Genomic DNA, 16,077 nt, shown 5'->3' on the forward strand with positions numbered 1-16,077 from the left:
ACCAATGGCCCCTTCCCCACTTCCTACCCTCCTACTTCCGGTGCCCTAGCTCAGACAACACCCATCTTAGAAATCTACCTTCTCTTTGATCTCAACTACACACCTGTAACGTTTCATGACTGCATCTTCCACAGTTGTGACGCTATCGCAGTGACAAAATCTGTCCACAGACAGAAATATAAACACCTGGCAAAGTACTCAAAACGGCCTCTGTGGTTGTTCCCGCTACAGTAGGTGTCTCCAAGACAACATTTTGCCATGACGAGTCACACATAGACTCACAAGGTGAAAACAATAGCAGTTTAGACCAACTTTGGAGGATAGCCACTTGATTTGACAAACTCAGACTGATGAAGCCTCATTTTAACTTTACAATATAATTTTACACAGAACTAGGTGTGTGTGTTTTGTCCCTCATCACTTGCATTGAAATCGCTCTCAGGAGAGATTACAGTGCAGCCCGTATGAACAGGAGGGAAGACGACAGCAACCAATAACCCTTTCCCTGTCTGTTTTAAGATGAAAAAAAAAATCCTTTAAAAAGGACAAGACATTTTAGGGGGAAAAAGGAGCTTAAATGTCATGAACAGACATATTTTGCTTATTAAGGAGATGTCAGACACTGAACAAAACGTCCAAATGATCCAGTGCCTGCAGCATGTGTTTCATGTTGGCCCTTACTGGTTCTCCATGTCAAAAACATTTGGGCACCTAATTTTTTTTTTCCTTAAAGTCAACGAGTGCTCTTGTAACTCTGTCCGCATATTGAAATTAAAAGCTGTTGTGAAACTACGGTTGCATAATATAAGTGAGTAAAGGAGTATATAATTAATTGTTCTCACCTCAAAGCTATCCTCTTCTCGAGTGTCTAGCGTGTTTTCCTGTGGCTTTGCTCTGACAAACCCTTCACCAGCACACTCAAGCCTGGGAACCAGTCTCTTTTTAAAAGAACCACGAGTCTCAAATCAGTCGAGTGTCTTTAACGGAAATATTCTGTTAGGACTTTTAGCAGATTAAATGTTTGAGGAATACAGCTGTTGTGACCGTTTATAAAAAGCCTCGGGGCTTGACATGCAAAAGTAAATAAATCAAATAATGTATTCTGTGATGTTAAGATTTCTGCCTACCTTCAAACAAATTACAATTATCATTCATTGTGCCCTGACAAATAACAAATCTGCATAAAACCCACAAATTATAGATACAAAATTATTAAAACAATCTATATTTTAATTTGCAAACTTATATTAGATTACAGAAAAGGTTTTTGGAAGAGTCAGTACATGTGTTGCTAAGTTTTAAAAGGGAGATCTTTGAAGGGAGTATAAAGACCTATGCAACCACACATTTTGTTACATCAATAATTTTGAAGGTCTATCTTTACCACTGGCCTCTAAAGGATACTATAAGCTACAATCGTCGTAGGATTCATATACGTAATTCACAAACAAAGCTTATTTACCTATCAGGAGCCTGGGTTATAAAAAGTCTTTACCTTGCTGGTGCCATTATTTTGTAAACACTACCAAGGCGTTGACAGGGCGGTGATGGAGAATTCCTCAACTCCAGAACACAAAACAAAAACAAAAAAAAACTAGCAAACAAGATCAGGAAAGCAGCTGCCTACAGAACAGAAGGAAGCCAGCCCAACACAATGGAGGATAAGAAACTATTTCAAATTATTGCCCAGAACACAAAACAAAAAGTATCAACACATCTGATGGAGCCCCATCCTGGGATGCCATGGCAACTGTATTAGACCATTCAGAATCCATGGCGTTGCACTAACACGGCATGTTAAAGCAGACACTTTGGCCATCTTGGAACATTTTGATCATCATAATGTCTGCCATATGTAATTGCAAAATAATTGGAATAACTATTCAAACAGGTACATTATACATTCTCCAACAGCAGTAGGTTTTACAGAGGTTGTTTTTAGTGGGATGGCTTATTGAGAAGTGGATTAAACATACAAAGATTTCAGCGTGGTGGCCGGGCCACAGACTACAGTTCCCTTGGACGACACCTCCCCCAGAGCTGTGGTGCAGGTGCACGTGATTCAGGAGCTGAAAAAGATGGGTGCAACATACACCTGTGTTCTTTTCAATATTCATCTACACCCCTGAGAAAGCCAGACAGAAATACAGGCATGGGAAACGGGGGGAAAAGGTTGAAAAAGCACACACAAAAGGGGACTAAATTCCCACGGTGAAGTTGGTTTTGAAGGACTGTGCTTGTTGGAGTGGCGAGGCGTTGACAGGTTAGTCTTCATCGTCGTTCTCGTCATACTCGTCCTCGTCGTCATCATCCCCCATATAAGACACTGGAGTCTCCACACGAGACCCGCTGTAGTGAGAGTCGTTCGAGCTGGAGGCCATGGTGCCGTCAGTGCAGCCATCACTACAAGGAGAGGAGGAGTGAAGTTTTATCATTTGTTACGCGTTAACCCTCATTACACCAACTATTGTCAATCGATTTGTTCCTTGTGACTTCATATCATTGTTTTCTTTCTGTTTTAATTAGTGCTTTTTGAAAAGATGTATTGGGGTATATACAATATAAAATAACATTTTGCTATGATGGTTGTTTTTTACAGTAGTTTATTCTTGGGACCCCAGTCGGTAATCCTTGTACAGTAAAGCGACCGACTGGGTGGAGAGTAGTAGGGACCGACTGGGTGGGTGGAGAGTAGCGACCGACTGGGTGGAGAGTAGCGACCGACTGGGTGGGTGGAGAGTAGTAGCGACTGACTGGGTGGGTGGAGAGTAGTAGCGACCGACTGGGTGGGTGGAGAGTAGTAGCGACCGACTGGGTGGGTGGAGAGTAGTAGCGACCGACTGGGTGGGTGGAGAGTAGTAGCGACCGACTGGGTGGGTGGAGAGTAGTAGCGACCGACTGGGTGGGTGGAGAGTAGTAGCGACCGACTGGGTGGGTGGAGAGTAGTAGCGACTGACTGGGTGGAGAGTAGTAGCGACTGACTGGGTGGAGAGTAGCGACCGACTGGGTGGGTGGAGAGTAGTAGCGACCGACTGGGTGGGTGGAGAGTAGTAGCGACCGACTGGGTGGGTGGAGAGCAGCAACTGACTGGTTGGAGAATAGCGACCGACTGGATGGAGAATAGCGACCGACTGGATGGAGAGTAACGACCGACTGGATGGAGAGTAACGACCGACTGGATGGAGAATAACGACCGACTGGATGGAGAATAGCGACCGACTGGATGGAGAGTAACGACCGACTGGATGGAGAGTAGCGACCGACTGGATGGAGAATAGCGACCGACTGGATGGAGAGTAACGACCGACTGGATGGAGAATAACGACCGACTGGATGGAGAATAACGACCGACTGGATGGAGAGTAACGACCGACTGGATGGAGAGTAGCGACCGACTGGATGGAGAGTAACGACCGACTGGATGGAGAATAACGACCGACTGGATGGAGAGTAACGACCGACTGGATGGAGAGTAACGACCGACTGGATGGAGAGTAACGACCGACTGGATGGAGAGTAACGACCGACTGGATGGAGAGTAACGACCGACTGGATGGAGAGTAGCGACCGACTGGATGGGTGGAGAGTAGCGACCGACTGGATGGAGAGTAGCGACCGACTGGATGGGTGGAGAGTAGCGACCGACCGGGTGGAGAGTAGCGACCGACCGGGTGGAGAGTAGCGACCGACTGGGTGGGTGGAGAGTAACGACCGACTGGGTGGGTGGAGAGTAACGACCGACTGGGTGGGTGGAGAGTAACGACCGACTGGGTGGGTGGAGAGTAGCGACCGACCGGGTGGAGAGTAGCGACCGACTGGGTGGGTGGAGAGTAACGACCGACTGGGTGGGTGGAGAGTAACGACCGACTGGGTGGGTGGAGAGTAACGACCGACTGGATGGAGAGTAGCGACCGACTGGATGGAGAGTAGCGACCGACTGGGTGCAGAGTAACGACCGACTGACACAGATTTTTTCATGCCCTGTCAATTTTCATTTTACACAATATGTAAATCAACTGTAACTTTCCTAAAATATTAATAATCTGTTTATTGTCTACAGATGACATTATTTACATAACTAATATGTTTTGAGAAGAAATAAGTCAACATTTTGCTTACAGTAGTTTATCTTGGGTCCCCAGGGACCCCAGTCGGTAGTCCTATGTTGTTAAATAGGCTGGTAGGATGAGGGTGAATGGTGGAAAAGGTGATCGAACAGCATAACAACATCTGCCATATGTCACATTTCTAGGTTGAATTACAGGAAAGATGTCTCACCTGCTTGCAGGGTAACGGGCTCCATTTGCTGAGGACCCTCCAGTGATGTAGACGTTACTGATGGGACCCTTTGCCATCTCTGGGGAAAAAAAGGAACTACATCAACATAAAGAAATATGACTTTGATGATTCCTAACGTCATCACTCTCCTCCGCAAACATTGCATAAATTAGCACGGTACAACTTTATCCAACAATGTATGTAACTTTGTATCTGTAATACTGGAGGCAAGGGACATACAAAGAGAAGGGATCTCAGGAAATACAATAATAATCTTCTCCTCCACAGACATTCATCCACTGCAGGTAAAGACTAAAGTTAGACTGGGTGAGTGGCAGGACTTGCTTTGAAGGTTAAATAATGTAATTTTAGAAGCAAAGCATTTACTCATAGTATGTCATACTTCCATGAACTTAAGACACTTGTAAATTTCAGCATTAGAGGGCGTACCATCAATTTGTTGCCACTACGCTACAATTGGTAGCGCAGCGATCAACTGCGCATGCCTGGAACGCGTCCTCCAAGAGGACAGTGAAAAAACAGAACTCCTAAAGGTCCGTGGTGTCCTCCGCTGTCCGTGTCTGTTCAGTAGTATAACTGAGGCTTAAAACTGAGCCGCTGACCAAAAAAGCTATGAAAAATGTCCACGACCACGTTCAACAAACACTGTTCTGGTACTGTCAGAGGCTGCACTTCCTGTAGCTGCTTTGCACTAAAAGGCCTGTTCAAGTAAGAGCTTTTAATGTGAAGCAGAATAATGTTTGTGTTTGGTTTGCACTAGTCTCTCATAGCCAGCCTCATCTCCACAGCACTGTCTAAAGAGAAGGCTATATCTCTGATTTGAGCTTTTTTTTTTTTTTATTATTGCTAAATGCAGTACCTGTGAGGGTTTCTGGACAATATTTGTCATTGGTTTGTGTTATTAATCAATTTCCAGTAATAAATATATACATACATTTGCATAAAACAAGCATATTTGCCCACTCCCATGTTGATAAGAGTATTAAATAGTCGACAAATGTCCCTTTAAGGTACATTATAAACAAATAAAAAATGTGTGATAAATTTGTGATTAATCACGCTTAACTATGGACAATCATGTAATTCAATATTTTAATCGATTGACAGCCCTACTTTGAACCAATCACATTTGTCTTGGGTGGCGCTAAAGCTCAGGATGCAGCAACGGTGCAGAAGAGAAGGCCAGCTGAAATAGGCCGCCAATGGCAGGCTTATACCCACAGTCCGGTGAATCAGACTACGTTTGCATTAACAGTAGCTTACCAACAACTGACTAATAGATCCAAATGTACACTGGAGGCTGTGGCACTGACCTATAACGTAGGGCTCCAGAGCTTTGGGCACCAGGCTGCGTGCAACCTTCAAATCTTCTGGAGAACACTTTCCCACCTCCAAACCACAGGCCATGCCCATACGTTTCAGCACCTCGATGTCATCATGGATCTCAAACATGCTGTCAAAATTGAACAAATACTCGAACCTGCAGAAGCGAGAGAGGAAGAACAGGAGACATAAGAAAGGGTGAATTATTAATTTTTTTTTTAAAGAAAAAATCTATTCCCAATTTAACTTTAAGGTGCTTTGAGTAAAATAGGCAATTTGGAAACAAATGAACCATGTTTTAAGGAGCAGTACAGTGCAGGATGGTGGCAATCAATTAACAAAAGTGCCACAATGTAAGTTCTCAAGTACGGATGGCAAGAGATACAAAATACACCGACGGCCATCAAAAACTGCTAATAGAAACCAAGAGACATTATGAAGAGAATGTAAGAGTACTTTACCCTGAATCCATCCTAAATGATACATTTTGGAGTCAGGAGATTTTTTTAAGGTTGTTGGCTGAGAGGAAGTTTATAAACCACTTGGTTCTTTAGACTTGGTGAGTTACTCTGAAACACTCTAAAGCCATAAAAAGCCTTAAGGTTACAATTTCCTCACAATTGGCTGCGTACAAGAACTGCTTCAAAGTGTGGCTGGTTTTGTTTATTTCAGTTAAACAGAATTTACCAGCTAACCAGCCTGGTTTATTCCTCCCCTCTTTTCTTGTGCTCTCATAGGCCAATGCTGCAGCCAGTCTGAACAAGGGTTATTGTGTAAAGAGTTAAAAACTAGTCTACACTAGTGTCCTATAAAGGTTTCAGAGGCAACAATGAGAGAGGAATTGTAGCAGTGCATTAGGGCTTCAATGACTGATTTCTATGCAGTTTATTTAGTATGTATTATTTACATTTCCCACCTAAATAATGTTCAAACAAGCACTGAAGAGTAGTGCTTTTAAGTGCATGTGTTTGTTGCAGACGGTTTAGTGATACTCCTAACCTGTGCTGAAAGGACTACTGTTTTAATCCATTTCCTTTTTACCATCAAAAGGCATGCAATCATCCCTCTATGGTTGCATCGAGGGTAATAAAATCCAGACTGCAGTAATTCATTAAGCCAAAAACTGCTACAGAGCTACATTCGAGCCGTGCACCGCAGTACCATCGGTATCATACAATCCTTATTCATGGCATGTGCAGGGTTTGAAGGGCTAGGGAGCAGGACAGGACAGGACAGGACAGGGCTTCAGTGGCATGTCAGTGGACTGTTCATCTATCCATAGTTAGCCGTTAAAACATTTTAACAAGTGCTGGATGACAGTATGTTGCATGAAAAGGTGGGTGTATTTCCATCCAACATTAGCCTCAATTATTTTAGATGCCAGAGGGAAGGTCTCACATTCAAAGTCAGCTGCTAACAGCTACATACTGAACTGTTGAGTCACCTTCTCAGGAAACTGTGTCTCCGTTTATCAGGCTCATCCTGATGCCTGACCTTAATAACTTGGCACTCAATATTTCCAAATAATAAGACGTAGGGCTGGAAAACCATTAACCTGCAAACAATACATTTTACTAGCCCCAAAAGACACTAAACACAACTATGCAGTAGAGCTGGGCAATATATCAATACTGTGATATGAGACAAGATATCGTCCTAGATTTTGGATATTGAAATATCGTGATATGGCATAAACGTTGTCTTTTCCTGGTTTTAAAGGCTGCGTTACAGTAAAGTGATGTAATTATCTGAACTTACCAGACTGTTCTAGCTGTTCCATTTGCCTTTACCCATTTAGTCATTATATCCACATTACTGATTATTATTTATCAAAAATCTCATTCTGTAACTATTTGTTAAAGCATCAATGGTCAACCCTACAATATCGTTGCAATATCGATACCGAGGTATTCGGCAAAAAATATTGTAATATTTGATATTCTCCATCTCGCCCAGCCCTACTATGCAGGGAATGAAAATGGCACCTGCCAAATACAAGGTACATTTTGGCTGTGGCAGGTAAAAATTCCAGGTCACCTGCCACCATGGCAAAAATGTTTTCCTTTATTAAAAGGTACAGTGTGTAGGATTTGGCGTTATCTAATGGTGTGGTTTCAGATTGAAACCAACCGAGTACCCCTCCACTCACCCCTCTCTTTCCAAGACTGTGGTAACATGAGCCGCCAAGGGCAAAACTGTGGTAACACCGTTCGCCTCGCTCAGAGGCCATCCTTATCATAATAACACTACTTTAGGGGCAACAGAAGTCAGACGGCAGCTGGCGGAACCACGGTTTTACACTCTGCTGCTCACATTACTGCAGTTTCACAAGCGTGTCGGAGAACTACGGTGGCCTTCAGGTAACATAAAAACGTGAAAGTCTCTCTCTAGTGCCAGTGTTTGGTTTGTCCGTTCTGGGCTACTGTAGAGATATGGTGGAACAACATGGCAGACTCCGTGAAGAGGACCCGCTCCCTATATAGATATGAAGGGCTCATTCTAAGCTTAGTAGTTATGAATATTATATTCCATTTCTGCGAATAGATCCCCCAAAATGTTACACACTGTTCCTTTAAGAAATAGGATTTATATATTATATTAGTTAAAACCGTCAGTGAATTAGGTTACATGATATATTCCATGTTTCTACTGTCTGGTAGCACTGACTCAGTGTTTACAAATCTAAAGCATTCTAAATAGATTTCAGAAGTGGCAGACAAAAAAAAATGAGTGGCTGGTAGAAATGTTTAGTGGCCTGCCACAGTGTTAGGTGAGGAAAAAAAACAACTTAATTTCAGACCTTGCAACTATGTCACAGGAAATGTGTATTGGGTTAGTAACAATTTGCCTCGACTAGTAGGTATTTTCTCCAACTAACCCAGGATTGCTAGTGATAATAACCCTTAAATGAAAACCTAGCTAGAGAGGTAAATAGTTTAAATGTATCCCTACAATATACAATGTTATTTGCTATCAATATAAAAAAAACAATATGAGCCCTGAAGGTAAAGTTACAAGTTCTCACATAAAAGTGCTGAAACTGAAGAGTAGCACAATCACATACTTGTCGTTCGAGATGCTGCAGTCGATGACAGTTTTCTTGCTGGTGTTGACGATAATGAAGGGGAGGTGGATGATGGAGTTGGGAGGTGGAGGTCTGTTTGCCTGCTGCTCTGTCTGTCTGTTCCGCTGAACCAGGTTCTTAAAAGCTATTTGCTGTAAGACGAGATCAAAGAAAGATGAAAACTTTGAAGCAGCTACAGAGAGCTTAGAACATTCAACATTTCTACTTTGTTCAGCAATGCTTTAGCTGGATTTTACCACTGTTTGTACCAGTCCCGCTGTAAATGTCTCCAGCAAAGCAACTGAAGACCCCCCTGGTACAAACAAGTGCAAACACTCAGTTCATTCCCACCTGCAGTATGAGCTCCTGAAGCTGCGATTGTTTCTGCTTAATCCTCTCCAGCCGCCTTTGTCTCTCCACCTGCAGTTGAAATAAAGGAATAATGACGAAGAATTATAACATGGGTAAAATGGCAAGACACAAGCTACTGAGAGAACGGTCTTCACTGTGTGTTTCTACCTCTAGGTTTTGGCACTCTTGCGCTGAGTTGGTGGGAAGGCCAATCCATTTGATTTCCTTCTTCTCTTTCGAGATAATGTTCATGGCCATAAGCACATTAAGTGCATCGTACACACGCCGCCGAATGTTCTTCTGGTCGTACACGTGCTAAAATGGAAAAAACAAGATTCAAAAATATTAACAAAAACCTCAAAATTGTTAAGATAACCCGACAATCTAGCACTACACTATATGCGATTCTTATAATATTTCTGCATCACTGAGAAAATGTCCTGCAGCACTCACTGCGTCATTGGGTGACATGTGGCTGTCTGCAGAGCTGAATTCTGCGACCAGTTCATCTGCCACTTCGTTGTAGGTCGTTACTCCTTTCTTCTGTACCTTCTCGCACACTTTCATGGAGAAATGCCGCAAGCCCTTCCCATTCTTTTCCCCTTTCTTGCCGCGTTTTCTACGGACACAGCAGATCCCCCCCACGTCACTCGATTTTCACATCAAACACAATGATTAGTTTGTCATTTTTTTTTTTTATCCCTGACTTGTTAAAGCTAAAAACACTACACTACACTCCACAGTTAAGGACCTTTTAAGGACTTACCCTGATGACCACGGAGAGGCGTCCGATGGTTGACTTTGAGTGAGGAACTGGGAACTGGGTGTATGTGGACTGTTTACCAAAATGGTATTAGACACTGTAGGCCTCTGGGGCGTTCCTATCACCTACAAAACGACAAAGCAAAAGAAAGGAAAGTAAATATTAAATCATAGTGGATCTCGAGTTGTGGCTCGCTGGTGTTCAGGGACCATTGGGAGTCATTGGTTATGTGAACACCAAAGAATCTGTTTGATTTTGACCCTTTGTGGAACCACTGGTGTGCAGTTGCTAGTGGCCGTCCCTTGCTCTCCTGAAGACCACAATTATCTCCTTTGTCTTGTCGACATTAAGAGACAGGATGTTGTCCTTGACGACTTCATTCACACATGATGTTGTAGGCTACAGCCCCGTTTTGTTGATACAAGGATGGGTTGAGCTCATAATAATAGGAACGCTGTATGTAATTACTCTCAATACAAACTAGAATTATTGTTTAGTCCTTTGAATTTGTTTGGCCATTTGTTGAATAATGACAGGTGGAGCAGAAGCGGCAAGGTTGAATGACAAATGCTTTATTTAAATTGTGACTCAACAAATTTCACATTATTTATGTTTCAAATTCCCCAATAAATTTGGATTGGGCCGCAACAATAGCCAAAGACAATTGTTTAAAGAAAGCTTTAATAGAGGTAGAACACATTAAGTATTTCAGAAATCTTTATTTAATTTATCAATTATTGGTCGTGAACATGGCTGAAAATCAATTAAAGAAACTGCTTAAAATGTCATCCTCAATAGTAATTTGAGTCATTTAGGAGATAGGTGATCCATTCCTTCACTCTTCCTTCACTAAGGTGATATCTAAGCTGATTCCCGTTATGTATACATTCTATGTATATAATGGGATGATGGGTGTAATCCTGCTGACTGGAGAGTTGATAAGCTTAGGATCAACTGCCTCCATCTACCTGCCGCCCGGTCACCTCACTATGATAATGGAGGGGCTTACACAACAGTAAGACACCGCACAGAAACCCAGCAAGCAAAACTATACACAGATGCATCTGCGGGTCACTGACAATTTAGAAAACTGAACTTTTTTTATATCTACTGAGAAGTTCTAAACTCTCATACAGATGTGGTTAAGAAAGTCTGGCATTGTAAGAACCATATAGTGAGGTAGTTGTGTGGAGCATCACTCACCATGTGTGGCAGATGTTGCATGTGTGCAGCAATGTTCACATTGGATGGCCCAAGAGTTTTGGGTAGTAGCTGTTTGGCCACGGGGACAGCTGTAGGCTGGACAGTAACCAAAGATAGGACACCTAAATAGAAGACATGAGAAGACCAGTAGTGAGTAAAGCTCTGGATTGATACTCCATTGCCCCCTGTCGTCCAACGACAAGCACATAGGCCTACACCTGAAGAAACACTGTTTCCTTTGTGGGACAAGCAATCATTTAAACCAGACTGTATGTGACGTCTGCTTCTATTGTCGAACACATCCAATCTGACAGGTAGCAGAACTAAATCTAAATCGCCGGCAATAGCGTACTTTTGCCCGACTCGGTAAAGACAAAGTTAAAGTACATGATTAAAACGAAATTTGACTGGAAAGGTAAGAAGTTAGACTTTACTTTTACACCATTAAATATAGAGATGGCTCGATACCGATACCGCAAACTTCAGTATCTGCCGATAGCGATAACAATCCGTTACCGTCTTTTTCCCTCTCTTAAAACAATTAAGTTTAATTTATTTAACTTTTATAAATGAATAGCTTTAATTACTTCGCAAATTCATGTTATTAATACAAAATATAATTAACTAATAAATGAAGATGTATTATTATAGATTAAACTACCCAGCAGTATATTAAATCATTAAAAATGACCTCCACATTTACCAGCTGCAACATTAAAGCAATGAATACGTTAATGCATCAAGGATTAGAATACAATAATATAATACACATTATTCTGCATATTGAGTATTTTTACTTTTGGTACTTTAAGTATATGTTGATGCTAATACTTGTGTACTTTTACTTGAGTAGCCTAATATTTTGAATACTGAACTTTGACTTGTAGCTAGTATTTTACACTGGAGTATCACTACTTTTACTCAAGTAGAGATCTGAGTTTTTCTTCCATCTCTGTATGTTAATATTAGTTTATTGATATATTAAATGGATTTCCTTTCACTCACATGCACACCATTTTCAGATAGAGTTAATACAGTGTAGTGTGTGCACTGTTTACCTCTCCATCATCTACTGTTGCAGTCTGTCTCCAAAGTGTTTTCACATCTCAGAGTTTTTACATCTAGTAAAATGAGTCGTTTACCTTTTTAATTTGTTTTGGATGTCGTAATGTTATGCAATGTAAGGTTTATAAAATAAAATAAAATAAAACAGCAGCTACAATCATGAAGACGACAAAACACTGCCATTTCTCCTCTCCTCTTCCCGCTGTGAGTCAATCACTGCTCACCGTCAGACCCCAGCACACACAGTTGGTTTAGAGACCTGAATTTACGTTTACAGTCGGTTCTGTAATGAACACTATCGCACATTACGTTTTCTGTCAAGGCTACACTCAAAACATTCGGGGCTTTAGCCCCAGCAAAATGACCCAGCAGCACAGATTTAAAAGAGTGTAGGTGACGGACTGAGCCCGGGGCAGCCCCGGCACAAATGCTGACATAGAAGAGCGTATGTGACGGAAATGGATCGGATTATACTTTTTTTCCCTCCAATATCCGATCCAGTGATTTTGGCCAGTATCGGATCGATACAGAGTCGTATCGGCGCATGCGCATCCCTAATTAAATTAACTGAAAACATTAGACAATCTTTGTATTAGTAGTTAAAGTGAAATATTTGCAAAAAAGTGTCAGTCAGGACACAGTGACGTTGATGTAAAGAAAATAATGTGCACCGTGTGCATCTGCTGTCTACGGCAATTTCTAGTAATACCTTTGCTAGGGCTCAGATTCTGATCGATGAAAACCTTCAGCTCTCCGTTTGTTTCTATCAGACCAACCTGCAAAGGACAAGAACTTAATACACTCAAACATCACAACATTAAAGATGCTGCATGAGTCCAGTTAAAGAAAAGTACAAAAGAAGAAACATGAGGTTATGGGGGGGGGAATCTCTTAATTTATAGCAATTTAACACATTTACCTTCATCTAACATCAGAGATACAGTGCCTATAAACTAAACATCTTCCCAGTAGAAAAAAAAACAACAAAAAAACATGTATATAGTTACTTACATCTTTAGCCATGATCCCAAAGGACCGGAGGAGCGAAGCTTCAGACTAAAAAAAAAGAAATGTTCTTCTATTTGTCACTTTTCAGACCCCTAAAAGACAGAAAGAAGGCAAACCATTAAATCATAGTGGTGCAGTTTCCACTTCCAACAAAAACATCACATTTTCCATAATATTTCCCCAAGTCTAAATATAATTCACTCTGTTTTTTTGGTGTTTAATTAAACCAAAGTTATTATTCCTGAGGCCCATTTGAAGTGCTTGCTGCCAGCACACTGTACTAAAGCTACAGCACTAGCTTGAGTAACCGGGTATTGTTCGTACAAGACTCAAATTGACGTGTAAATGTGTGTATTTCAGACCAATCTCGACTGTATGAACCATTGAGAGGGCATTTCTGGATGCAGCATGTATGCAGACAATAAAACACCCCTTGATGCTCACAACTTTTTACTCCACGAAGTGTGCACAAGGCCTACTACTTCAGGTACCGAGCACGTCCGGAGGAGAGGAGAGGCATCGTCTAACTTCTGCTACAGGTCACGCAAACCATGCTAACTTTTATCCCACCAGCGCTAAACTACTAACACAACTAACGAGATAGCACCACGTGGTTACAGATATCCCTGTAGCGTGCGGTAGTAACATCATTCACACATCACACAACCATAGTATAATGAACACTCTTTTGTTGAATGCAGCTAGCTCACTGTTAGCATTAGAGTCAGCTAGTAGCTAGTTAGCTCACTGCACGTTTTGAAAGGATCACATTTAGCAGATCGTTTGGTTCCGTGCTGCAGATTACAGACAAAGTTAAGTTAACATTTTGAGATAACGCGTGTGCATTGATGGTTGGTGAATGAAGTTCTAATGTAATGTTTCTGTGCACTTACTCGATGCTTGTTTCTTCGACGGGCTGTTGTTGTTGGCATTAGAGAGAGAATGGAGGAAGAGGAGGTCTAAATCCCTACCAGACAGGAAACTAACTAAAATACTACTTTATCATTCATTATGTGCTTAATTCAGCGGGTTAAATATGTATATTATTGTTGTGAGTGTTTAACTCTGGAGTTCATTTTTTTTGTTATCCTCAACTTTCTGTGTTTTTCACATTTAGTAATGTCAGGATGCTGGTAGAAATCAGGCTCCACTACCAAGACTGACCCCCATATGAGAACTATGAGGACTTTAAGGACTTTAAACATGCATTATTAGAGATGTAAAAGATACAGAGTGAATGGGTGAACATAGTGTGTGCAATCCCTCAATAAATAAATGCAATATGTACATATGTGCAGTCTATAAAGTGGTTTATAGGATGTATAGTGTAAAGTGCGCCAGTGGTTTGAGTCCAACATGGTTGCAGATATATGTGTTGTTTTTATATTTTGTGTATATCTTTATACCTCTCCTGTGTTTCACTCTGTTTGCTGCTTTGACACCTGAATTTCACACATTTAGTAATGCCAGGATTTGCCTGTTTTGGTGGGGAATTGAAGCTGTATTATTAAAAGTGGTCGTTTTCAAATGAAGAATAAAGTTAACAGATAAAGTTAACAATGAAAAAGAAGCAATGTGAGTTTAATTCAGACTGTAACTGTAAAATGACAGCTTCTAATATATCTGTTACTTTCTGCTGAGTGGATGTTTTATTGTGGTTTATTGACAGTCTTTGGTCTCTTATTGTCAGATAGCGTTACTTGTCAACAAACACACATAATAACTGAGCTTGTTCGCATTATAATAATAAGTACATACAGACAAACCTAACTAGCCTGATTACTTTCTATGAATACTATATCAACCTGACGATGAATAACTGTAGCTAAGTAACCGTTACTAGGGTGATTTGTTCAGCCGTTGGAACACACATTTTAAACGGTTGCTTTTTATAATGTCTCAGGACGTCAGACGTTAACGTCAATCAACTCGATCATAATCAACCGTTAGTTATGTTAAACTAACCAATTAGCGTTATGTAGCAAACGATAACGGGTAAGTAAGCCAACTTTGTCAGAGGATTCGTTAAAGTGAAAGCATAAAGTGCAGTAACCGACTGGTAAGTGTTCTGCTAGTTAGCAATGAGTATCTTAGCAACGAGCTAACTGGCAATAGCGGTTGGTAAAGCCAGGACCAACCGGCGCTTTGTTAGCCAACTTAGCAGCTAATGTGCTAATCCACAGCTGTCATCCACAACACTGACAGAACTAGCTGCAACATTACTATGTGAGCTTTCTGTCTGTTTGCAGGCAAGACATTTAAAAACACAATACCAGATATTTAACATCAATAGCTTTCATTTGCGACAGCCGAGTAGTTTATTAAATACAGCTTACTTACCGATGCACTTCACCAGTGAGTAGCTCGTCTGTTAGCCTCCTTTCTGCCCTCTCTCTGCTAGCTGAGCTACAAGCAGCGCGTCTCACAATCTGATCTTGGCGGTGTCTCGGTTTAGAGGAGTCTGATTGGACGGCAGCGAGGAGACGAAAGCAGAGCAGTCGAGTTAGTTCATGCCCACAAACCTGCTTCTCCTACCAAACCAGCTTCAGATATACATGTACCGCCATCTGCTGTACAGGAGGACACGTGTTACTCCTGTGCTTCTTATTAAAGCTGCAGTGGGCAGAAAGATAAGATATTCCTTTATTAGTGCCTATATTAGAAATGTGCAGTGTTTATCTTTTATTCAGATCTCCATTAGCTGTGGCTGAAGCCCAGCTATTCTTCCTGGAGTCCACTTAAATCACTTTGAACTGTTAGACTACATTTCAGTACACAATCACATTACAATCTTTACCAGCAATGACCACAACATCAAAAGCGACAGCAACAAAACACAATATTCAAGACACAACCCAACACACAACACAGGACCTATAGGTTCAAGTTAATACTATTCACAGAGTATAGAGGTCAATATGATTCATTAGTGGTTGGACCATAGCATATTATGTCAAAATACAAAAACATATAAAAACAGAACAAGCAACAACTTCTTTTT

At 41.3% G+C, this 16,077-nt stretch overlaps 1 protein-coding gene across 4 annotated transcripts; it reads right to left on the bottom strand.

The window, feature by feature from the left end:
* Positions 1 to 1,209: 1,209 nt before the first annotated feature.
* tfdp1a (transcription factor Dp-1, a) lies at positions 1,210 to 15,579 on the bottom strand. Of its 4 annotated transcripts, XM_074658923.1 has the most exons (13): positions 15,417 to 15,579; positions 13,080 to 13,168; positions 12,778 to 12,844; positions 11,004 to 11,125; positions 9,804 to 9,925; positions 9,491 to 9,656; positions 9,206 to 9,352; positions 9,038 to 9,106; positions 8,687 to 8,838; positions 5,613 to 5,779; positions 4,279 to 4,357; positions 4,120 to 4,177; positions 1,210 to 2,403 (listed from the first exon to the last, which is right to left on the bottom strand). In XM_074658923.1, exons 2-12 carry the CDS (start codon positions 13,089 to 13,091, stop codon positions 4,126 to 4,128), a joined length of 1,155 nt encoding a protein of 384 aa, XP_074515024.1. In that variant the 5' UTR covers positions 13,092 to 13,168; positions 15,417 to 15,579; the 3' UTR covers positions 1,210 to 2,403; positions 4,120 to 4,125. The 4 variants fall into 4 exon arrangements, with proteins under 4 accessions (XP_074515024.1, XP_074515020.1, XP_074515021.1 ...); XM_074658919.1 differs by lacking the exon at positions 4,120 to 4,177 and having other exon boundaries at positions 15,417 to 15,575; XM_074658920.1 differs by lacking the exons at positions 4,120 to 4,177; positions 15,417 to 15,579 and adding an exon at positions 13,970 to 14,038.
* Positions 15,580 to 16,077: the final 498 nt, after the last annotated feature.

Source organism: Sebastes fasciatus, chromosome 14 (genome assembly GCF_043250625.1).
Source record: "Sebastes fasciatus isolate fSebFas1 chromosome 14, fSebFas1.pri, whole genome shotgun sequence".
Taxonomy (NCBI): domain Eukaryota; kingdom Metazoa; phylum Chordata; class Actinopteri; order Perciformes; family Sebastidae; genus Sebastes; species Sebastes fasciatus.